The 26,845-nt window shown below is 35.7% G+C and overlaps 1 protein-coding gene across 1 annotated transcript in view; it reads right to left on the bottom strand.

Annotated features, from left to right (window-relative positions):
* The window catches only part of ADAM18 (ADAM metallopeptidase domain 18), a 142,205-nt gene that overhangs the window by 28,482 nt on the left and 86,878 nt on the right, over window positions 1-26,845 (bottom strand). Inside the window, exon 16 of the mRNA XM_072762689.1 lies at window positions 17,945-18,134. Within this exon, the coding sequence (XP_072618790.1) occupies window positions 17,945-18,134 (190 nt within the window). The remainder of the gene's footprint in view (window positions 1-17,944; window positions 18,135-26,845) is intronic.

Here is a 26,845-nt window from a genome sequence, read left to right as displayed (position 1 = left end):
GAAACAGTCCTCTCTCCCACAGAATTACAAAATTTGGATTACAATTCAATGTCAGAAAGCCAATTCAGTATCACGATTATAAAGCTACTGGTGACTCTAGAAAAAAGCATAAAGGACTTAAAAGACTTCATGACTGCAGAATTTAGATCTAATCAGGCAGAAATTAAAAATCAATTAAATGAGATGGAATCCAAACTTAGAGGTCCTTATGACAAGGGTTAATGAGGTAGAAGAACGAGTGAGTGACATAGAAGACAAATTGATGGCAAAGAGGGAAACTGAGGAAAAAAGAGACAAACAAAAGATCATGAGGATAGATTAAGGGAAAAAAATGACAGCCTGAGGAAGAAAAATCTACGTTTAATTGGGGTTCTCGAGGGCGCCAAAGGGACAGAGGTCCAGAATATATATTTGAACAAATCATAGCTGAAAACTTTCCTAATCTGGGAATGGAAACAGGCATTCAGATCCAGGAAATAGAGAGATCCCCCCTAAAATCAATAAAAAGCGCTCAACACCTCGACATTTAATAGTGAAGCTTGCATATTCCAAAGATAAAGAGAAGACCCTTAAAGCAGCAACAGGCAAGAAGTCTCTAATTTTTATGGGGAGAAATATTAGATTAACAGCAGACCTCTCCATAGAGACCTGGCAGGCCAGAAAGGGCTGGCAGGATATATTCAGAATCCTAAATGAGAAGAACATGCAGCCAAGAATACTTTATCCAGCAAAGCTCTCATTCAAAATGGAGGGAGAGATAAAGAACTTCCAAGACAGGCAGGAACTGAAAGAATATGTGACCACCAAACCAGCTCTGCAAGAAATTTTAAGGGGGACTCTTAAAATTCCTCAAGAAGAAGTCCAATGGAACAATCCACAAAAACGGACTGAATAGGTATGATGACACTAAAGTCGTATCTTTCAATAGTAACTCTAAACGTGAATGGGCTTAATGACCCCATCAAAAGGCGCAGGGTTTCAGACTGGATAAAAAGGCAGGACCCATCTATTCTCTGTCTACAGGAGACTCATTTTAGACATAAGGACACCTACAGCTTGAAAATAAAAGGTTGGAGAACCATTTACCATTCAAATGGTCCTCAAAAGAAAGCAGGGGTAGCCATCCTTATATCAGATAAACTAAAATCCGAAGACTGTAGTGAGAGATGAAGAGGGACACTATATCATACTTAAAGGATCTATCCAACAAGAGGACTTAAAAATCATCAATGTATATGCCCCAAATGTGGGAGCTGCCAAATATATCAATCAATTAATAACCAAAGTTAAGACATACTTAGATAATAATACACTTATACTTGGTGACTTCAATCTAGCACTTTCTACATTCGATAGGTCTTCTAAGCACAACATCTCCAAAGAAACGAGAGCTTTAAATGATACACTGGACCAGATAGATTTCACAGATATTTACAGAACTTTACATCCAAACACAACTGAATACACATTATTCTCAAGTGCACATGGAACTTTCTCCAGAATAGACTACATATTAGGTCACAAATCAGGTCTGAACCGATACCAAAAGATTGGGATCATCCCCTGCATATCCTCAGACCATGATGCCTTGAAATTAGAACTAAATCACAAGAAGAAGTATGGAAGGATTTCAAACACGTGGAGGGTAAGGACCACCCTGCTAAAAGATGAAAGGGTCAACCAGGAAATTAAGGAAGAATTTAAAAGATTCATGGAAACTAATGAGAATGAAGATACAACCATTCAAAATCTTTGGAATACAGCAAAAGCAGTCCCGAGGGGGAAATACATCGCAATACAAGCATCCCTCCAAAAACTGGAAAGAACTCAAATACAAAAGCTAACCTTACACCTAAAGGAGCTAGAGAAAAAACAGCAAATAGATCCTACATCCAGCAGAGGAAGAGAGTTAATAAAGATTCGAGCAGAATTCAATGAAATCGAGAGCAGAAGAACTGTGGAACAGATCAACAAACCAGGAGTTGGTTCTTTGAAAGAATTAATAAGATAGATAAACCATTAGCCAGCCTTATTAAAAAGAAGAAAGAGGAGACTCAAATTAATAAAATCATGATTGAGAAAGGAGAGATCACTACCAACAACAAAGAAATACAAACGATTTTAAAAACATATTATGAGCAGCCATATGCCAATAAATTAGGCAATCTAGAAGAAATGGACACATTTCTGGAAAGCCACAAACTACCAAAACTGGAACTGGAAGAAATAGAAAACCTGAACAGGCCAATAACAAGGGAGGAAATTGAAGCAGTCATCAACAACTTCCCAAGACACAAAAGTCCAGGGCCAGATCGCGTCCCTGGGGAATTCTATCAAACGTTAAAGAAGAAACCATACCTATTCTACTAAAGCTGTTCAGAAAGACAGAAAGAGATGGAGTACTTCCAAACTCATTCTATGAGGCCAGCATCACCTTAATTCCAAAACTAGACAAAGACCTCACCAAAATGGAGAATTATAGACCAATATCCCTGAAGAACATGGATGCAAAAATTCTCAACAAGATACTAGCCAATAGGATACAACAATACATTAAGAAGATTACTCACCTTGACCAAGTAGGATTTATCCCTGGGATGCAAGGCTGGTTCAACACTCGTAAAACAATCAATGTGATTCATCATATCAGCAAGAGAAAAAGCAAGATCCATATGATCCTTCAATAAATGCAGAGAAAGCATTTGACAAAATACAGCATCCATTCCTGATCATAACTCTTCAGAGTGTAGGGATAGAGGGAACATTCCTCGACATCTTAAAAGCCATCTATGAAAAGCCCACAGCAAATATCATTCTCAATGGGGAAACACTGGGAGCCTATCCCCTAAGATCAGGAATAAGACAAGGGTGTCCATTCTCACCACTGCTATTCAACATAGTACTAGAAGTCCTAGCCTCAGCAATCAGACAACAACAACAAAAAGAAGCCATTCAAATTGGCAAAGGAGACAAACTCTCCCTCTTCGCCAATGACATGATACTCTACATAGAAAACACAAAAGCCTCCACCCCAAGATTGCTCGAACTCATACAGCAATTTGGCAGTGTGGCAGGATACAAAATCAATGCCCAGAAGTCAATGGCATTTCTATACACTAACAATGAGACTGAAGAAAGAGAAATTAAGGAGTCAATCCCATTTACAATCACACCCAAAAGCATATGATATGTAGGAATAAACCTAACCAAAGAGGTAAAGGACCTATACCCTAAAAACTATAGAACACTTCTGAAAGAAATTGAGGAAGACACAAAGAGATGGAAAAATATTCCATGCTCATGGATTGGCAGAATTAATATTGTGAAAATGTCAATGTTACCCAGGGCAATTTACACGTTTAATGCAATCCCTATCAAAATACCATGGACTTTCTTCAGAGAGTTGAAACAAATTATTTTAAGATTTGTGTGGAATCAGAAAAGACCCCGAATAGCCAGGAGAATTTTATTTTATTTATTTTTATTTTTTATTTTTTTTAAGCCAGGGGAATTTTAAAAAAGAAAACCATAGCTGGGGCATCACAATGCCAGATTTCAGGTTGTACTACAAAGCTGTGGTCATCAAGACTGTGTGGTACTGGCACAAAAATAGACACATAGATCAATGGAACAAAATAGAGAATTCAAAAGGGGACCCTCAACTTTTTGGTCAACTAATATTCGACAAAGGAGGAAAGAGTATCCACTGGAAAAAAGACAGTCTCTTCAATAAACAGTGCTGGGAAAATTGGACATCCACATGCAGAAGAATGAGACTAGACCACTCTCTTGCACCATACACAAAGATAAACTCAAAATGGATGGAAGATCTTATTGTGAGACAAGATTCCATCAAAATCCTAGAGGAGAACACAGGCAACACCCTTTTTGAACTTGGCCACAGTAACTTCTTGCAAGATACATCCATGAAGGCAAGAGAAACCAAAAGCAAAAATGAACTATTGGGACTTCATCAAGATAAGAAGCTTTTGCACAGCAAAAGATACTGTCAACAAAACTCAAAGACAACCTACAGAATGGGAGAAGATATTTGCAAATAACGTATCAGATAAAGGGCTAGTTTCCAAGATCTATAAAGAACGTATTAAATTTAACAGCAAAGAAACAAACAATCCAATCATGAAATGGGCAAAAGACATGAACAGAAATCTCAGAGAGGAAGACATAGAGATGGCCAAGAAGCACATGAGGAAATGCTCCGCATCACTTGCCATCAGGGAAATACAAATCAAAACCACAATGAGATACCACCTCACACCAGTGAGAATGGGGAAAATTAACAAAGCAGGAAACCACATATGTTGGAGAGGATGCGGAGAACAGGGAACCCTCTTACACTGTTGGTGGGAATGTGAACTGGTGCAGCCACTCTGGAAAACTGTGTGTGGAGGTTCCTCAAAGAGTTAAAAATAGATCTGCCCTACGACCCAGCAATTGCACTATTGGGGATTTACCCCAAAGATACAGATGCAGTGAAACGCCAGGACACCTGCACCCCAATGTTTATAGCAGCAATGTCCACAATAGCCAAACTGTGGAAGGAGCCTCAGTGTCCATTGAAAGATGAATGGATAAAGATGTGGTATATGTATGCAATGGAACATTACTCAGCCATTAGAAATGACAAATACCCACCATTTGCTTCGACGTGGATGGAACTGGAGGGTATTATGCTGAGTGAAATAAGTCAATCGGAGAAGGACAAACGTTATATGGTCTCTTTCATTCGGGGAATATAAAAATGAAAGTGAAAGGGAATAAAGGGGAAAGAAGAAAAAAATGAGTGGGAAATATCAGAGAGACAGAATATGAAAGACTTCTAACTCTGGGAAATGAACTAGGGGTGGTGGAAGGGAAGGTGGGCGCGGGGTGGGTGTGACTGGGTGATGGGCACTGAGGTGGGCACTTGACGGGATGAGCACTGGGTTTTATTCTATATGTTGGCAAATTGAACACCAATAAAAAAATAAATTTGTAAGGAAAAGAAAAAGAAAGGATGAATACCTACCATTTACATCTACATGGGTGGAACTGGAGGGTATTACGCTGAGTGAAATAAGTCAATTGGAAAAATGCAATTATCATATGGTTTCCTCATATGTGGACTATAAGAAATAGTGAAAGGGACAGTAAGGGAAGAAGGGGAACTTGGGAAAAATTAGCTGTTGACTCTGGGAAACAAACAAAAGGTTATGGAAAGGGAGGTGTGTTGGGGAATGTGGTAACTGGGTGATGAGCATGAAGAAAGGCACATGATATGATGAGCACTGTGTGTTATACTATATGTTGGCAAATTGAATTTAAATTAAAAAATATTTTTAATGCAAATGGACTAAATGCTCCAATCAAAAATATAAGGTGACAGAATGTATAAAAAACAACATCCATCTATATGCTGCCCATAAAAGACATGAAGTCAAACATAGATTGAAAATCAGAACATGGAAAGAAAGATGGAGTAGCATTATTTTTATAGAAAAAAAATAATTTTTTTAAGCAAATACTGTGACAAGAGAGAAAGAAGGACACTATGTAATAATAGAAGGGACAACCCAACAAGATATAACAATGAAAAATATTTATGTACCCAATGCAGTAGCACCTAAATACATAAAATAATTAATAGCAAACATAAAGGAACTAATTGGCTATAATACAATAATAATAGGGGACTTTCACACAGAACTTATATTGATGGATGGATGATGCAAACAAGGTAACAGTAGCTTTGAAAGACATACTGCGGGATGCCTGGGTGGCTCAGCGGTTGAGCATCTGCCTTCAGCCCAGGGCATGATCCTGGGGTCCCGGGGTCAAGTCCCACATTGGGCTTCCTGCAGGGCCTACTTCTCCCTCTGCCTGTGTCTCTGCCTGTCTCTCTCTGGGTCTCTCATGAATAAATAAATTTAATCTTAAAAAAAAGAAAGACATACTGCAGTAGTTTGATTTAACAGAGAAACTTAGAATATTCCACCCTAAAACAGCAGAGTACACATTGTATTCAACTGCACATGGAACATTCTCCAGAATAGATAACATTAGCTGACAAAACAAACTTCAGCAAATTCAAGAAGATCAAAGCCATACCATGCATGCATCCTTTCTGGCCACAAAGCTATGGAACTATAAGTCAACCAAAGAAAGAATCTGGAACCATTAAAGACCCTAAATAGGCAATGCAATCTTGAAAAGGAAATGCAAAGTGGGAGGTATCACAATTCCAGACTTCAAATTATATTACAAAGCTGCAGTCATCAGGACAATATGGTGACATATCCAATAAAGCATCAGTATCCAAAAGATATATAATATGATACAACTCAACAACAAAACCTGAAGTAATCGGATTAAAAATGGGCAGAAGACATAAACAGATATTTATCCAAAGAAGGCATACAGATGGCCAACAGACATATGAAAAGATGCTCAACATCAGTCATCAGCAGGGAAATACAAATCAAAACTACAATGAAATATCACCTCACACCTGTCAGAATGGCTAAAATCAACAACACAAGAAACAACAGGTGTTGGTGAGAATGTGGACAAAAAGGAAGACTCATACAATTCTTGTGGGAATGCAAACTGGTGTAGCTACTGTGGAAAACAATAGGGAGATTCCTTAGAAAGTTAAAAATAGAACCACCTTATGATCCAGCAATCACACTACTGGGTATGATGTTTACACAAAAAATACAAAGGTACAATTCAAGGGGATTCATGGATCCCTTATTTATAATAGTCATTATTTATAATAGTAAAGAAATGAAAGCAACTCAAGTTTCAAACAAGAGATGGATAAGGAAGATGTGTGTATTTATAATGAAATATTATTTAACCATAAAAAGGATTGAAATCTTACCATTTGCACTGATATGGATGAAACTAGATTGTATAATGCTAAATGAAATAAGTCAGAGAAATACAAACCATATGATTTTACTCATATGTACATTAAGAAAAAAAAAGTAAAGGTGAAAAAATAAGAAAGAGACAATCAAGGAAGTCTTTTAAAAAAATTAAAAAGATTTATTCACGAGAGACAGGCTCTTTGCAGGTAGCCCAATGTGGGACTTGATCCCAGGATCCCAGGATCACACCCTGAGCCATAGGCAGACACTCAACCACTGAGCCACCCAGATGTCCTGAAACAGTCTTAATTATAGAGAACAAACTGATGGTTACCAGAGGAGAGGAGGTTGGGGGGATGGTTGAAATAAGTGATGGTGACTAAGGTGTGTTCACTTATGATTAGCACAGTGTGTTGTTTGATAGTGTTGAATCACTATATTGTACACATGAAACTAATATGACACTATATGTCAACTAACCGAAATTCAAATAAAACTTAAGGGCATCTGGGTGGCTCAGTGTTTGAGCATCTGCCTTTGGTTCAGGTTGTGATCCCAGGGTCCTGGGATCAAGTCCCATATCAGGCTCCATGCAGGGAGCCTGCTTCTCTCTGCTGGTGACTCTACTTCTTTCTCCATGTCTCTTGTGAATAAATCATTAAAATCTTGTGTAAAAAATTCAACTTAAAAGAGAGGGGAAAATAAGAGAATGAAATTCTTTTAGATGCTACAACATGCATGAACCTTAAAAACAAGATGCTAGGTGAAATAAGGCAGTCACAAAAGAACAAATGTTGTATGATTTCACTTATATGAGACACATGGAGTAGTTGAATTTTTAGAGATAAAAGTATAGTAGTGGATACTAGTGGAAAAGAGTAATGGGGAAGTATTGTCTAATGTGCACAAGGTTTCAATTTAAGATGATGAAAAATTTCTAGGGAAGGATAATGATGGTGGTTGCACAGCAATGTAAATGTATTTAATGTCACTGGAGTGTACACTTGTAGACCATTAAATTGTACATTTTGCTATGAATATTTTACCAAAATAAAAAAGTAACAAAAATGGCACCTGCTATATGTAGAGGACAAATTGCCTAAATTAGACAAGTATATATATATATATATATATATTCATTGATTCTTAACTGCCATTTCTTACTGGATTTTAGACATGATCTCAAGTTATATTATTAATTAAGAAATCATTTTCATTAAGAAACTGAGGACAAATAATGTTATCAATAAGTAATTTTGGAAATAGATAAAACATACCATATTTGCCACTTTATTAACACCGCTACCTTCCCAAGACTACTTTTATAGTTTTTCCAATATTTGTGGTATTATGTTGTATTTTGAGTAGCACAAGAATTTTTTATATATAGACACAACATAGGCTTATAAATAATAATTTATCCTTATATGATGATGTATACAAATATTGTAATTGAACATGATAGAATTAATATCCTGGATTCCTGAAGTCCACTCTAAAAGGCTAATTATAACATATATGTCTATTAAAAATAAGAATCTTGCATTTAAAAAATATCAATATTTTCTACATCCTGTGATGAGATCATACTTTGCTTCCATTCAACACACTTTCCTTATGTCTGCTGTCACTATAAATGTGTGTCAGGCAAAGTATTGGAAGTACACTTTCAATCAAATAATATAGCACAAATGATATGCTGTAACTAGTTATTTTACAATCAATTTCTATCTGCAGGGGGGCCTGGGTCGCTCAGTATGACTGCCTTTGACTGAGGTCATGGTCTTGGGATCCAGGGATTGGCCTTTGTGTCAGGCTCCCTTCTGAGCAGGGAGTCCTCTCCCTCTGTGTGCTCTCTCTCTCTCTCCTCAAATAAACAAATAAAATATATTTTTAAATGTCTATTTGCAGAGTTCTGATTCTATGCATTTTTCAAAGGAAAGAATGAATAAAAAATATTTGTGTCTGAAATATTTTTTAAAATAGCTATTATTTGCATGGGAGCAATTATAGTTATTCAACAACAATGAAAATAAGCCACGGTTATTTTTAAATCCAAAAAATAATACTTTACAAAAATTCAAATATACATCCAAATATAATTTTATCACAACTTGCTATAATACTTTTCATCCTGCTTAGTTAAGAATGAGACCTACTCTTCACTGGAAGCTCAGAATGACAGTGGTGCTTAGCATCATTGAGTTGCCTAGTTATGATCAAAGTCTCTGACAATGGAGAGGCAGGGAAAGATGGCTCACCTGGCCCCACTAACTTACCTAGATAACTTTCAAATCATCCTGAAAACCTACAAATTTGACCTGAGATTTAATGAGAGAACAGCTGGAATGCTACAGAGAGAAGGATTTTTGCTTTTATCAAAAGGTAGGAAGACAGAAAATAAAATAAAATAAAATAAATAAAATAAAATAAAATAAAATAAAATAAAATAAAATAAAATATAAAATAAAAAAGAATCCAGTGGGGGAAGGGCCCCGCGAGGAGCCAAGCTAAGGCTGGGAGAGGAAAGGCTCCGGGACAGGAAAGCCCCACCCTGGAGAAGTGGGAAGATAAAAATCTGCACCGGATTCTTCCTGGACAGAAAGGCGCTTAGCAGGGAAATCCGGCAGAATCGCAGGAGGGGCAAGGAAGCCTCCAGTATCCGGGGGTCACTAATAGAGGAAGTACACCCAGGGGAAAGTACACCACAGACTGTGGGCTGAGCTCGGTAAAGGGCTGGAGTTGTGCCCCACGGGGTCCTGGGGAAAAGCTGGTGGGTCAGGTGGGGACTCTGGATGGAGGCACCCTGCCACCTTCGGGAACTGCAGCCTGGGAACACGATTCCAGGAGCACAGGCCCCAGATCCCAGGGCACTGAGCAGACACAGCCTACGATCCTACACTCCCCCCAGGACAGGTGGAGGCAGCGAGGGCACAGGACAGTGAGGACTCTCCTGCCGCCGGGCACCCCCAAGCTATGCAGATCAGTGCCCCTGCACTGCCTGGGAGCATCAGGCCAATGCGGACTGGGAGACTGTTAGTTACTGAGGGGACCTGACTCTAGGGCAGGAGAGTTGGCCACTTCCAGTGTTGTTGTTCCTCCTTATTTCACATTGTGCCTGGGAGAGTCTCTTGCTGTCTACAAGAGACTCATTTTGGACCTAAGGACACCTACAGCCTGAAAATGAAGGAATGGAGAAGCATTTACCATTCAAATGGTCCTCTAAAGAAGGCTGGGTAGCAATCCTCATATCGGATAAATTAAAGTTTATCCCAAAGACTGTAGTAAGAGATGAAGAGGGACACTATACCATACTTAAACAAGAAGACCTAACAATCATGAATATTTATACCCCTAATGTGGGAGCTGCCAAGTATATCAATCAATTAATAACCAAAATAAAGATATACTTAGATAATAATAGACTAATAGTAGGAGACTTCAACATGGCACTTTCTGCAAATGACAGATTTTCTAAACACAACATCTCCAAGGAAACAAGCGCTTTAAATGATACACTGGACCATATGGATTTCACAGATATTTACAGAACTATACATCCAAATGCAACTGAATACACATTCTTGTCAAGTGCACATGGAACTTTCTCCAGAATAGACCACCACATACTGGGTCACAAATCAGGTCTCAACTAATACCCAAAGATTGGGATTGTCCCCTGCATATATTTTCAGACCACAATGCTTTGAAACTAGAATTCAGTCACAAAAGAAATTGGAAGAAATTCAAACACGTGAAGGTTAAAAACCATCCTACTAAAATATTAATGGGTCAACCCAGAAATTAGAGAAGAATTTAAAAGATTCATGAAAACTAATGAAAATGAAGATACAACTGTTCAAAATCCTTGGTATACAGTAAAAGCAATCCTAAGAGGGAAATACAAATATCCCTCAAAAAATTGGGAGAAGCTCAAATACACAAGCTAAACTCGCAAATAAAGGAACTGGAGAAAGAACAGCAAATAAAACCTACACCCAGCAGAAGAAGAGAGATAATAAAGACTCAAGAACTCAATGAAATAGAGACCAGAAGAAATGTAGGACAGGGGATCCCTGGGTGGCTCAGTGGTTGAGCTCCTGCCTTTGGCCCAGGGCATGATCATGGAGACCGGAATCGAGCCCCACATCGGGCTCCCTGCATAGAGTCTGCTCCTCTGCCTGTGTCTCTGCCTCTCTCTCTTTCAGTATCTCTCATATATAAATAAATGAAATTTAAAAAAACAAACAAACAAAAAAAACTGTAGGACAGATAAACACAACCAGGAGTTGGTTCTTTGAAAGAATTAATAAGATAGATAAACCATTGGCCAGCCTTATTAAAAAGAAAAGAGAACAGACTCAAATTAATAAAATCACGAATGAAAAAGGAGAGATCACAACCAATACCAAAGAAATACAGACAATTTTTAAAACGTATTTTGAGCACCTATACGCCAATAAATTAGTCATCTAGAAGAAATGGACACATTTCTGGAAAACCACAAACTACCAAAACTGGAACAGGAAGAAATAGAAAACCTGAACAGGCAGATAACCAGGGAGGAAATTGAAGTAATCACCAAAAACCTCCCAAGACACAAAAGTCCAGGGTCACATGGCTTCCCAGGGGAATACTATCAAATGTTTAAAGAAGAAACAATGCCTATTCAACTAAAGTTGTTCCAAAAGATAGAAAGGAATGGGATACTTCCAAACTCATTTTATGAGGCCAGCATCACCTTAATTCCAAACCAGACAAAGACCCCACCAAAAAAATTATAGAACAATATCCCTGATGAACATGGATGCAAAAATTCTCAACGAGATACTAGCCAATAGGATACAATAATACATTAAGAAGATTATTCATCATGACCAAGTGGGATTTATCCCCAAGATGCAAGGTTGGTTCAACAGTCATAAAACAATTAACGTGATAGATCATATCAACAAGAGAAAAAACAAGAACCATATGATCCTCTCAATAGACGCAGAGAAAGCCCTTGACAAAACACAGCATCCATTCCATTTTCTTTTTCTTTTTTTAAGATTTTATTCATCCATTCATGACAGACACAGAGAGAGAGAGAGAGAGAGAGAAGCAAAGGGAGAAGCAGGCTCTGCTCAAGGAGCCTGATATGGGACCTGATCCTTGGACTCCAGGATCACACCCTCAGCCAAAGGCAGGTTCTAAACCACTGAGCTACCCAGGAATACCCTACAGCATCCATTCCTGATCAAAACTCTTCAGAGTGTAGGATAGAGAGAACATTCCTCAGCGTCTTAAAGCCATCTATGAAAAGCCCACAGCAAATATCATTCTCAATGGGGAAAAACTGAGCCTTTCCCCTAAGATCAGGAACACGACAGGGATGTCCACTCTCACCACTGCTATTCAACATAGTATTAGAAGTTCTAGCCTCAGCAATCAGACAACAAAAAGAAATAAAAGGCATTCAAATTGCCCATGAAGAAGTCAAACTCTCCCTCTTTGCAGATGACATATACTGTACATAGAAAACCCAAAAGACACCACTCCAAGATTGCTAGAACTCATACAGCAATTTGGGAGTGTGACGGGATACAAAATTAATGCCCAGTAGTCAGTGGCATTTCTATACACTAACAGTGAGACTGAAGAAAGAGAGATTAAGGAGTCAATCCCATTTACAATTACACCCAAACATAAAATGCCTAGGAATAAACCTAACCAAAGAGATAAAGGATCTATACCCTAAAAACTACAGAACACTTCTGAAAGAAATTGAGGAAGACACAAAGAGATGGAAAAATATTCCATGCTCACGATTGGAAGAATTAAAATTGTGAAAATGTCAATGCTACCCAGGGCAATTTACACGTTCAATGCAATCCCTATCAAACTACGATGGACTTTCTTCAGAGAGTTGGAACAAACCATCTCAAGATTTGTGTGGAATCGGAAAGGATCCCGAATAGCCAGGGGAATATTGAAAAAGAAAACCATAGCAGGGGCATCACAATGCTGGATTTCAGGTTGTCCAACAAGCATGAGATCATCAAGACAGTGTGATACTGGCACAAAAATAGACACATAAATCAATTAAACAGAATAGAGAACCCAGAAATGGGCTCCTCTCAACTCTATGGTCAACTAATATGTGACAAAGCAGGAAAGACTATTCACTGGAAAAAAAGACAGTGTCATCAATAAATGGTTCTGGGAACACTGGACAGCCACGTGCAGAAGAATGAAACTAGACCATTCTCTTACACCATACACAAAAATCAACTCAAAATGGATGAAAGATCTAAATGTGAGACAAGAATCCATCAAAATCCTAGAAGAGAACATAGGCAACACCCTTTTTGAACTTGGCCACAGCAACTTCTTGCAACACACATCTGTGAAGGCAAGGGAAACAAAAGCAAAAATGAATTATTGGGACTTAATCAAAATCAAAAGCCTCTGCACAGCAAAAGAAACAGGCAACAAAACTAAAAGACAAAAAAAAAAAAAAAAAAGAATACAAAAAAAAAATAAAATAAAAAATAAATAAAAAAAAACTAAAAGACAACCTAAAAAATGGGAGAAGATATCAGATAAAGGGCTAGTATCTAAGGTCTATAAGGAACTTATTAAACTCAACAACAAAGAAACAAAGAATCCAATCATGAAATGGGCAAAAGACATGAACAGAAATTTCACCAAAGGAAATACAGACATGACCAACAAGCACATGAGAAAATGCTCTGCATCACTTGCCATTAGGGAAATACAATCAAAACCACAATGAGATACCACCTCACACCAGTGAGAATGGGGAAAATTAACAAGGCAGGAAACAACAAATGTTGGAGAGGATGTGGAGAAAGGGGAACCCTCTTGCACTTTTAGTGGGAATGTTAACTGGTACAGCCACTCTGGAAAACTGTGTGGAGGTTCCTCAAAGAGTTAAAAATAGAGCTACCCTACGACTCAGCAATTGCACTGCTGGGGGTTTACCCCAAAGATACAGATGTAGTGAAATGCCGGGACCCTGCACCCCGATGTTTATAGCAGCAATGTCCACAATAGCCAAACTATGGAAGGAGCCTCTGTGTCCATCGAAAGATGAATGGATAAAGAAGATGTGGTCTATGTATACACTGGAATATTACTCAGCCATTAGAAATGACAAATACCCATCATTTGCCTCGATGTGGTTGGAACTGGAGGGTATTATGCTGAGTGAAATAAGTCAATCGGAGAAGGACAAACATTATATGGTCTCATTCATTCTGGGAATATAAAAATTAGTGAAAGGGGAAAAGAGAGAAAATGAGTGGGAAACATCAGAGAGGGTGACAGAACATGAGAGACTCCTAACTCTGGGAAATGAACAAGGGGTAATAGAAAGGGAGGTGGGTGGGGGGGCTGGGGTGACTGGGTGATGGGCACTGAGGGGGGCACTTGATGGGATGAGCACTGGGTGTTATGCTATATGTCGGCAAGTTGAACTCCAATAAAAAAATAAAAACAAAAACCAAAAAAATACTAATTCAAAGGGATAAATGCAGCCTAATGTTTATATCAGCATTATCTACAATAGCCAATCTATGGAAATCACCCAAGTGTTCATCAACTGACCAATGAGTCAAGAATATGTAATATATATGTAATAATGGAATATTACTCAGTAATAATGGAATATTACTCAGCCATAACTCTTGTCATTTGCAACAATATAGATGAAGCTAAAAGTATTATGCTATGTGAAATAAGTCAGAGAAATATAAATACAATATGAATTTACTCATATGTGGAATTTAAGAAACAAAACAAATGAGTATACAGGAAAAAGGAGAGAGGCAAATCAAGTGAAAGACTCAACTATCGCAAACAAACTGATGGTTATCAGAGGGGAGGTGAGTTGGAGGATGGATTAAATACATAATGGGGATTAGTGCAGTTGTGATGAGCACCAGTCATTATATATAAGTGCTGAATCACTGAATTGTACACCTGAAACTAATATTACACTGTATGTTAACTAACTGGAATTTAAATAAAAACTTAAAAAAAAAACCTTAAAAATAAAAGCAAAACTAAAATAAAATGTGAAAAGTTAAAGAAGAGAATCTTAAAAGCAGGAGACAGGAACAAATTATGTTCATCAAAAACGTCATTAGGCTATCAGTGATTTATCAGCAGAGATTTTTTTTTTTTCAGCCCTGAAGAAGTGGCATGATATTCAAAGTGCTGAAAGGGGAAAAACAAAAACAAAAACCAAATTTTCCCTCTAAGAATACTCTGACCAGCAAGATTATCATCCAGAAATGAAGAAATAGTAAAGAGTTTTCAAGAGAAGTAAAAGTTAAAGGAGTTTGTCATTATTGTCTTACAAGAAATGTTAAAGGGGCTTATTTAAGCTAAAAATAAATTACAGTAATTTAGTATAATAGCTGGAAAACATACAGAAGTAAAAATCACACTGCAAAAATAAATATAATATAGGTAGTGATTAACAATTATAAAGCTACTATGAATGTTAAAAGATAAAAGTAGTAAAATTAACTAAGCAGCAATAATTAGTTAAGGGATACATATAATAAAAAGATGTAAAATGTGACATCAAAAACACATACATACAAAACACAAAAAGGGGAGAGCAAAAATTTAGAGTTTTAGTTGAAACTTAAGGTGCTATACATAAAAAGATATATATCAATCTTATGGTAACCACAGACAAAAATTTATAGTAAACACACAAGAGAAAATGAGAGAGAAACATAAGCATAACACTTAAGTCATCAAAACACAAAGGGAGAAAATGAGAAAGAAAAGGAGACAAACCACAGTAACAGCCAGAAAACAATGAATGAAATAGATATGAATAAGTACATATGCATCAATAATTACATTACATGTAAATTGTCTAAATACTTTAATCAAAAGACAGAGTGTCTGAATGGATAAAATAACAAATACAGCCAGTATCACAATGAGTGACGAAAAGCTGAGAGCTTTACCTTTAGACCAACAGCAAGACAATTTTTAGTCAACATAGAATTGGAAGTCCTAGCTGCAACAATTAGACAACAAAAACAAATAAAAGACAAACAAAGTGGAAAGGAAGAACTAAAACCAACTATTTGCAGATGACATGATATTATATATAGAAAACCCTGGGGTACCGGGGTGACTGAGTCAGTTAAGCATCTGACTCTTAATTTCTGCTCAAGTCATGATCTCAGGGTCATGGGATTAAGCTTCATGTCAGGCTCTACACTCAGTGCAGAGTCTGGTTGTCCCTTTCCCTCTGCTCCTCCCCTCATTTATGCTCTTTCTTTCTCCCTCTCTAAAATAAATAAATAAACATTTTTAAAAGGGACTCCACCACAAAACTGTTAGAACTAGTGAAGAAATTCAGTAAAGTTGCAGGCTTAAAAATCAAGGTAAAAAAATCTCTTGCATTTCTACATGCTAATAAACTATCAAAAAGATTTTTTTTTAAATCCCACTGACAATTACATCAAAAAGAATAAAATACCTAGGGATAAATTTAGCCAAGGAGGTGAAAGATCTGTAAACTAAAAACTATAGGACATTGATGATTGAAATTGAAGAGGACACAAATAAATGGAATGGTATTCTGTGCTCATGCAGTGGAAGAATTAATATTGTTAAAATATCAATACTAATCAAAGCAATCTGCAGATTAAATGCAATGCCTATCAAATCTCCAAAGGCATTCATCACCAAAATGGAAAAAAAAATTCAAAAATTTGTATGGAATCACAGATGGCATTTAATTGACAAAAGAATCCTCAAAAATAATAAGCCTGGAGATACTACATTTTTCTGGTTTCAAACTAGATTATGGAGCTATAGCAAATGAAACAGTATAGTATAGGAATCAAAATAGGCATATAAACCAATGGAATAGAATAAGGAGCCTATGCATGTATGGTCACTTAATTTACAATGAAGGAGGCAAGATATACAATAGGAATTAGTGTCTTCTAACGATGGTGTTGCGAAAACTGATAGCTACACACAAAAGAATAAAACTGGACCACCACCATCTTAACATGTACAAAGATTAACTAACAATATATTAATGACTTGAATGTAATATCTGAAACCATAAAATTCCTAGAAGGAAACATAGATGATAAACTCAACAATATCTTAAAGATTTTTATTTTTTGAATCTGATATCAAAGGCAAGAGAAACAAAAACAAAAAATAAACAAATCAGACTACGTCAAACTAAAAAGCCTTCACAGAGTAAAAGAAACCATGTACAAAATAAAAAGGCAACAAAGATTTAGGTCAAATATACCTCAATAAAAAATAATTTACAGTTTCATAAAATAAGAATTGATAATTGATTCAAGATTTCAAGGTTTTGTTTTGTTTTTAATTCAGCAAGTAAGTTTGAATGTCCTTTATATGTGTAGTACACTGATTTCCAATTGCTACTTTAATTCTCAGATGCCTTATATTTTCTGGAAGGTGTGCACTTGTATTTACAAATTAACTAACAGCCTCTGAATCATCGCTGTTCTCCCGTTAATGACTATATGAGCGCAAACACTCAAATGTATGTATATATGGATATGGATGTAAGCTTGTACATCCACTGTAACCATACTTTCCTGATATAGACTTTTTGGTTCTTCCAAACTTCTCACACTTATACATAACGTATTAGTAATGATCATAAACGTAATCATATGGTTTAAGAAATATAAAAGCTCACTTACATTTCTTTGTAAAGGAGGAAAAACTAAAAACTCAGAATTCTATGATTAAAATTTGTTAGCGTTCAAAAATTGGATAAAAATATCACCTTCATTTAGTGGAATGTTGTACTTGAAACACATACACATCTTCTCATACCAGGATTAATGACAGGTTATAACACCCAAAAAGCAAAGTTATTGCATAAATGAGGCCTAGTTTAATTATCTTTTCAATATTGTATGGGAAATAATGGTCACCACCAGGTTCAAATCCGTTCAGTATAATTGTGATAGTCATCATGGAAAATAGTATTTGATTATTACATAATTTAACACAGCTAAATATAAAATTTTTGTTACCATTTGTGCACCACAAACAGTGCCATCAGCTACATAGGCATAATCTCTTCCATCTGATCTCACCGATAATCCAGTAGTCATAGATATGCACACATGCCCTTGAATATTAGAATAAACTGCAGATCGAACATCATTTTTATAAGTATTCTTATGTGGCCAAACACAAGCTAATTTTCCACAGAGAACATCCCTGAAATTAAAAACAAAATTCCTATTACTTTGTCTTTTAATGATTCTGATTTCCAAGTAAATATTATATTACATAAATGTTTGATATAACTTTTGGCAGAAAAAAAAAGCCAAGGTAGCATTATCCTATGATGTATGACAACTGAATACAATCCAGTGGATTAGCACTGTAATCGAATTGAATACTGTACACTGAACTCAAATTTGCAGTCATAACTTCATATTTCAGAAATAAACTTTTTGTCTAGCCTACAGTTGGCCTAGAGCACTCATCATATTTTACCACACTCCATGGGAAAATTCATCACCTGCTTCCACTTTGCTGTAGCTTGGCCAGTCTGGTGATTTGTTGCTCAACATTTCCTGAGAATAGTTGATTGCATTTATTAACTCTACCTTTTGAGCCCCTTCTGTTAATGAACTTGAACTTTAGTCAGTACACTTCTGTAGTATACACACTCTTAATATTGATCTCAAGATTTTTCCAACATGCTGATACTTCCAGTAGTTCTGCACTTCTCTTCCGAGAATTAAGGAACCTTGAAATCTCCTTTATGCCACAAGCATACCAAACATTATCCCATAAACAGTTTATTTAGCCATTTATAGTCTATCATGGGATAGAATACTGGCTTCTTTAAGACTTATAATATTCCTAGACTATATCTTGGCAAGTAATCTATATCACTTCCTGCTCTTGGATTTACTCAAATCTATAATTTTTCATTTTCAATGGAAAGAACTACTTTTTTTTAAAAAAAAGATCTTATTTATTTATTCATGAGAATACACAGAGAAGAGAGAGAGAGACAGAGACACAGGCAGAGGGAGAAGCAGGCTCCATGCAGGGAGCCTGACGTGGGACTCGATCCTAGGTCTCCAGGATCACGCCCTGAGCTGTAGGCGGCGCTAAACCGCTGAGCCACTGGGGCTGCCCTAGAAACTATTCTTGACTATTGATATGTGCTTGTCAAGCATGCCATTATCATTTCTTCAAAAGTCTTCTCTTATAGCTAACAAGGTATGATTAATTAAATCTTGTCTTTTGGACTATAAAGGTCTCCTTATCAGATCTCCCCTCATCACTATTCATTTTGTGATTTCAGACATGCTCTTTCAATCTATCAGTCTTCTTGCATAGAGGCATGTGGGAAATTCTGCATCCTCTACATGTCATACTTAATTGATAATAAACTCATGTGGTTGCAAAGTGGTAGATACTATCTTAGACCTACCCAACTAGACACTTTATGCAGCTGTTTGTAATATTCATAAAGGAACAAAGCCTTTTTTTATATATATAAGCATGCTGAATGTAGTTCTTACCAAAGGATTTTATAATTTTTCCTGACTATGTATTTGGAGGTTAAGGAAAATCCTGCTTCTCTGTGGATCGCTTGACCCTATCTGAATGTTTTATATTCTCTTTCCATTCCCTTAGTTCTTGAATTTGTATTTATAACTATTTTTAAGCCACCTTAAGTTATAATTAATAACTACAACACTATACATATTTAATGTAAACAATATTTGGGTATAAATAAACACACACTCATGAGTCTATCAGCACCATCAAGGACATAAACATATGCACCACTTCCCAAAATTTCCTTCTGCTTTTGTATAATAATTATAGTAGTAGTAGTAGTAGAAGTAGTAGTAGTAGTAGTAGTAGTAGTAGTAGTAGTAGTAGTAATGGTAATTTTATTAATATATTATTTAAAAATATTTAGTGTAAAGAACACTTAATATAACTACTACCATTTACCAAATTTTAAGTGTACAATACAATATTTTTTACTGTAGTAACTATATCATGTAGTAGATCTCCAGAATGTATTTGTTTTACTATGCTTTTCCAACTTTACTGAGGTATAATAGACAAATAAACTTGTAAGACATTTAAAATGTACAAACTGATGATTTGATATATGTATATACTGTGAAAGGATTTCCCCCACTGACCTAACACATTTATCACTTTATTTATTTATCCTTCTCTGTGAGTATATGAGAACGTATAAGTTCTACTGTTTTAGCAAATTTCAATTATACAATTGAATGTTATCAACTATAGTCACCATATTATATATTAGATTCTTGGACGTTATTCATCTTAAAACTGAAAACTGGTACCCTCCTACTAACCAATCTCTATTTCTCACTGTCAACTATTTTTCTACTCTCTTTATAGGAATTTAATTTTTTTTTAATTCCACATATAAATGATACTATTTAGTATTTGTCTTTCCTTGTTTGGCTCATTTCACTTAGCATACAGCTGGCCAGGTTCATGCATGTTGTCACAAATGACAATATTTCCTTCTTTTTAAAGTTGAACAATGTTTCATTGTATACATAACAAGCACTTTTCTGATCCATTTATCTATTGTTGAACATATAGATTTTTTCCATACCTTGGCTATTGTGAATAATGCTGTAATTAAATCTCTTCAAGATACTGATTTTATTTCTTTTGGCTATATAGTTAGAAGTAACGTTGTTAGATCATATGGTGGTTCTATTTTCAATTTTCTGAGGAAACTCCAAACTATTTTTCTTTGTGGCTGTACCAGCTTATATCCCCATGAACACCGTATGAGGGCTCCCTTTTCTCCACATCTTTGCAAGCATTTGCTATTGGTTGCCTTTTTATAATAGCCATCCAAACAGATGTGATTTGATATCTTGTTACAGTTTTGATATGCATTTCCTTGATGATTAGTGATGCTGAATACATTCTCATGTACTTGGCCATGCACATATCTATTCTTGGAAAAAGGTCTATTTTGTGTCCTTTGTCCATTAAAATAGTTCTTCTTTCTATTGAGTTGGAAGATTTCTTATTTTATCAGATACTTGGTTTGCAAAGATGTTTTCCATTTCATAGTTTGCATTTTCATTTTGTGGATGATTTCATTTGCTAAGGTGAAGCTTTTTAGTGTTGTGCTCCTACTTGTGTAATCTTCTTTTGCTGCCTTTGCTTTCAGTGATAGTAAAAAATCATTGCCAAGACCCCTCAAAGAAGTTATCAAGTGTTTTTTCCTCTAGGAGTTTTACAGTTATATATCTTACATTCAAGTCTTTTTTCTACTTTACTTGATTTTTGTGTATGATGTGAGATAGAGGTCAGGTTTTATTTTTTTCCCCTGTATCAATCCCATTTTCCCAATGTGATTTATTGAACAGACTATAATTTCCCTATTGTATAATCTTGGTCCTTTTGTTGAAAATTAATCAATTGGGGCAGCCCAGGTGGCTCAGTGGTTTAGTGCCGCCTTCAGCCCAGGGCAGGATCCTGGAGACCTGGGATCAAGTCCCATGTCGGGCTCCCTACGTGGACCTGCTTCTCCCTCTGCCTGTCTCTCTGCCTCTCTCTTTCTCTGTTTCTCTCATGAATAAATAAATAAAATCTTTTTAAAAAAAAAAATTAATCAATTGGATATACATGCATTTATTTTAGGCTGTCTACCCTGTTCCATTAATATGTGTTGGTTTTTATGCCAATATCATACTCTTTTGATGACTATAGTTTTTTTTATTGCTATAGATTTTTGATATAGTTTGAAATCAGAAAGTGTGATACTTTGTCATTCTTTTTCAATACTGCTCTGGCTCTTGGAAGTCTTTTGTGGTTTCACATAATTTTAGAACTTTTTCTATTTCTGTAAAAAATGACATTGAAATTTTGATAGGTATTGCATTGAATCTGTAGATAGCTTTGGGTAGTACAGATATTTTAGTAATATTCATACTTCCAATCTATCAGCAGAGAATATCTTTACATTTATTGTATTATTCAATTTATTTCACCAATTTTTAATAATTTTTAGTATATATATGTATATAAACTATATATATAAATATGTATATATATAAAATCACTTCTTTGGATAAATTCATTTCGAAGTATTTTATTCTTTGTGATGTTATTATAAATGGGATTATTAACTTCTCTTTCCAATAATTCATTAGTGTATAGAAATGCAACTAATTTTTGTATATAGAAATCGTATTCTAAAATTTTACTGAATTTATTAGCTCTAACATTTTTGTGGTTTCCCGTATGTAAGTGTGTCCCACATGTAAGATTGTATCATCTACAACAGACAATTTTACTTCTTTTTTTCTTATTTGGATACCTTTTATTTCTTCCTGCCTAATAATACTTGTAGTATTATTTTGAATAGAAGTTAACGAGAGAATTCATCCTTGTCTTGTTCTTGGTCTCAGAGAAGAAATTTTGAGCTGTCACCAATAAGTATGATCTTAGATGTGGGCTTGTCATATATAACCTTTAATATGTTGAGGTACAATCTTTCTACACAAATATGTTTATATAGTAAAAGGATATTGAATTTTGTCAAATCCATTTTCTGCACCTATTGAGATAATCATATGATTTTTGTACTTTATTTTGTTAATGTGATGTATCACAGTGATTGATTTGTGGAGGGTGAACCATCCCTGCATCACTGGGATAAATGTTACTTGGTCATGATGTATGATCCTTTTAATATAGTATTTTATTTTATTTTATTTTATTTTATAATTTTTATTCTAGGAGAGAAAAAGAGCAAGAGGGGAGGGGCAGAGGGAGAAGAACAGAGAGAATCTTGAGCAGGCTCCATGCTCAGTGTGGAGCCCAATGTAAGACTCACAACCTTGAGATCATTACCTGGGATGAAATCAAGAAATGGGTGCTCAACCAACTGAGCCACCAAGGCACCACCCTTTTAATTTACTTTTTAATTAGTTTTCTATTATTTTGTTGGGGATTTTTTTCATCTATGTTCATCAGGGATATTGGCCTATTATTTATCTTTTTAAAATATCCTTGCCCAGCTTTGTTATTAGAGCAATATTAGCTTTGTAAAATGACTTCAGAAGTGTTTTTTTTCCCCCTCTTCTGATTTTTACAAGATTTTGAGAAGGATTGGTATTCTTTCAATGCTCAGGAGAACTCACCAATGGAGCCATTGGAGTCTAGAATTTTGTTTTTGAGATTTTTGATTAATGATTCAATCTCTTTTTAGTCTGTTAAGGTTTTTTATTTGTTCACGATTCAGCTGGTAGATTGTACATGTCTAGGTTGCTTATCCATTTCTTCTACCTTGCCCAATTTGGGGGCATATACCTATCTATAGTTATTCTCCTTTTTGTTCCTGTGATGTCAGTTATAATGTCTTATCCTTCATTTCTGATTTTAGCTATTTGAGTCATACTTCTTTTTTCTTAGTAGGTCTAGCTAGTGGTTTGTCAGTTTTATTACATTTTCAAAACATCAACTTTCAATATTTTCTATTGACTTTTTAGTCTCATTTCTTTCCATTCTATGCTATTTTCTTTCTTCTACTCAAGTTATGTATAGGTTATTCTACTTTTTCTAGCATTTGAGGTGTAGATTAGGTTCTTATGTCAGATATTTCTCTATTTAATGTAGACATTTATCACAAAAAACTTCCTTTTTATAACTGCTTTGCTACATCAAACACTCTAGTATGTTGTGTATCCATTTTCATTTTTTCAAAGTATTTTTCAACTTCTCTTCTTATTTCTTGACCCCCTGGTTGTTCCATAGCATGCTGCCTATTCTCCACAAATTTTAATTTTCCAATTTTCTTCTTGTAATTGATTTCTAGTTTCATACATTTGTGTTTAGAATAGATGTTTGATATTGTTTTCATTTTCCTAAATTTATTGACTTTTTTTTGTTGTTGTTGGGGCTTAACATATGCTTTCCTGCAGAAAGTGGGTATGTACTTAATAAGAATGTACTCCTCTCCTGCTGGATGGAATGTTCTATAGATATCTGTTAAGTCCATCAGGTTCAATATTTAGTTTAAGATTGATGTTTACATACTGATTTTCTGTCTGGATTATCTATCCATTGTTAAAATGGGGTATTGAAGTTCCCTACCATTATCGTATTGTATGTATCTCCCTTCAATCTCTTGATATTTGCTTTATATACTTTGGTGCTTCTAAATTTGGTACATAAATATTTACTAATGTTACATTGTCTTGGTGAATTGATCCCTTTATCATTATATAATGACTTGTCTCTTGTTACAGTTTTTGGCTTAAAGTATTTTTGTCTGATACAAGTTTAGCTATCTGTGCTTTTTTCTCTTGTTTTTGTTTTGTTTTTATTTGCATTTCGCAAAAATTACCTTTTTCCAATGTTCACTTTCACTTTATGCATTGTAAAACTGAAGTGAGTCTCTTGTAGGCAACATATTGCTGGGTCTTGTTATTTTTTAAAGATTTTATTTATTTGAGAGAGAGAGAGAGTGCAACAGGGGTAGGGGTAGAGGGAAAAGCACACTCCCTGCTGAGTAGGGAACCCCACTGTAGGTTCTATCCTAGGACCCTGGGATCATGACCTAAGCTGAAGGCAGATGCTTAACCAACTGAGCTACCCAGCCACCCCTATTAGGTCTTGTTTTATTATCCACTCAGTCACTCTATATTTTGATTGGAGAATACAGTATATTTATTATTTAAAGTATTTTCTGATAGATACGGACTTACTATTGCAATTTTGTAAATTGTTTTCTGGTTGGTTTATAATGTCTTTGTTTCTTTGCTCCTCTCTTGCTGTCTTTGTCTGTGATTTGATTTTCTATAGCTTTATGCTTTGATTCCATACAGTTCATTTTTTATCTTTTGTGCATCTACTTTAAGTTTTTGCTTTGTGTTTACCATGAGACTTATGTAAAACAGTGTATATTTATAACAATCAATTTTAGCTGTTAAAAACTCTGAACACATACAAAAATTACATTTTTATACTCCTCCTGCATATTTATGTTTTTTAGGTCACCATGTGTATTTTTTTACATTATTTATAAATTAGTAACTATGTCATTTCAAATTCTTTTGTCTTCTAATCTTTATACTAGAGTTGTGAGTGATTTACCTCCTTCTTTTACCACTATAGGGTATTGTGATTTTAACTATTTGCTATTTCCTGTGGATTTTATTCTTTCATATGTTTTCTTTTCCTAATTTCCTTAATTTTGTCTTAAATAACCACCTTTAATCTCTTTCTTTTCTCTTTCTTTCTTTTTTTCTTTTTTTCTTTCCTTTCTTTCCTCTAGTTAAGTAAATTTCATTGCCATCTCCTAATTTATTGACTCTTCCACTTTTTTAATTTAGTTGTGTTCTTTTGCTTTGTGATTTGTTTGGTACTTTCTTATATTTTCTATATCTTGGTTAAAATTCTCAATTTGCTCATGCATTGCTCTTTTGATCACAGTACACATCTTTATGACTGTTATTTTTATCTCTCTATCAAGTATATCACTTATCTCCATTTCATTCATTAAATCGGTTTCTGGAGATTATTATTTTTTTGGGGAAAATACTTGTATGTTTCCTCATATTTTCTTAAATTCTGTGTTGGTTTCTGTGCATTACATAAAACAGCCACCTCTCCCCATCTTAAGAGAGTGGTTTCATTTACAAGATAAACCTCATTAATTAGTTCAGCTGAGTCTTAGTTCCAGTTTACTTTTTAATCTTTTTTGATTGTCCAAGACAAGTTATTTACTCTTAGTGGCTCCCAATAGTTAAGATATGCCAAGACTCATCACTGCTATAAAAGGGAAGACTTCACTGAGCCCCAAGATGTAGTCTGACTGGAAGCAGCGTCCAAGGCAGCAGCTAGAAAAGTATGTAGTTAAGGACTTCTCGGGGAAAAATAGGAGATGGATATTTTTGGTTTTTTTCTCTGTGTTGGGCCTAGCTGAATAGCTGCAGGGTTGGATAGAAGGGAGGAAACTCCATTGTCTTTTAGGCACTGTTTCTTTGCTACAGTCCTGTGAGACTTTGAACAGAAGTCCTATTTGCTATCAGAACTAGGTGGTTTGGGAACCTGATCTTTGGGCAGAGGATATAAAAATCTGTGGTGGAAGACAGGCTTTATAAACTCCTTCCAGAGATACTGGAGACTTGCCACTGGCTAGCGGGGACACTGGGAGAGAAGGCTGCCAGCTTCTCTAGTTCCTGGGCAGGATCAAAGCCCATGATGTATTCTAAATTAGAAACCTGATCCTCAGTCCACATCTTTTACAGTTTGCAAATGGATCCATTTCCGGTTAGACTTTGAAATAGGCAATTTTGCCTTCTTCCTCTGTGCTGAGCCCTGGGGGAGAGCCGATTGAGAACTCCTTTGTTTGCTACAGCCTTGTGGGACTTGTGACTAGAAGCTCCTTTTGGCTATCAGAGCCAGATGATTTGGGGACTTGTCTCTTGGGTGTAGTGCCATAGTTGGAGAACAGACTTTTGTACACATTTCTTGCAGGGAGATATGAGTGACTTAGAGTGGGCTATAAGGAATTGGCAAAGGAGGCATCCATCAGTTTCCTGAGTCTGGGAAGGATCATAGCTAGTCCTTAGATGTGTGCTAAATTGGAAGCCTGGTCCGTAGGTGGTAGCTTTCTAAGTAGGCAGCTAGATCCCTTTCAGGGAAAAGACTGGGCAGGAGATAGGAGATTTTGCCAGCTTCATCTCTAGTGATCCCTGGGGGATATCTGTGGTATGTGCTTAAATTCCTGTTAACAATCATTCCTTTGTTTGCCATAGTGGACACAAGCCCTGTTGGCTTTCAGAATTAAATGTTTTGTGATCCTGTCTCTCAGGGAAGTGTCTTAAATGTTGGAAAACTAAATTTAGGGTCCAAATCCTTTGCTCTCCAGAAAGAAACTG

This window comes from Vulpes vulpes, chromosome 7 (assembly GCF_048418805.1).
Source record: "Vulpes vulpes isolate BD-2025 chromosome 7, VulVul3, whole genome shotgun sequence".
Taxonomy (NCBI): Eukaryota; Metazoa; Chordata; class Mammalia; order Carnivora; family Canidae; genus Vulpes; species Vulpes vulpes.
This window is presented reverse-complemented; position numbering and strand designations above follow the sequence as displayed.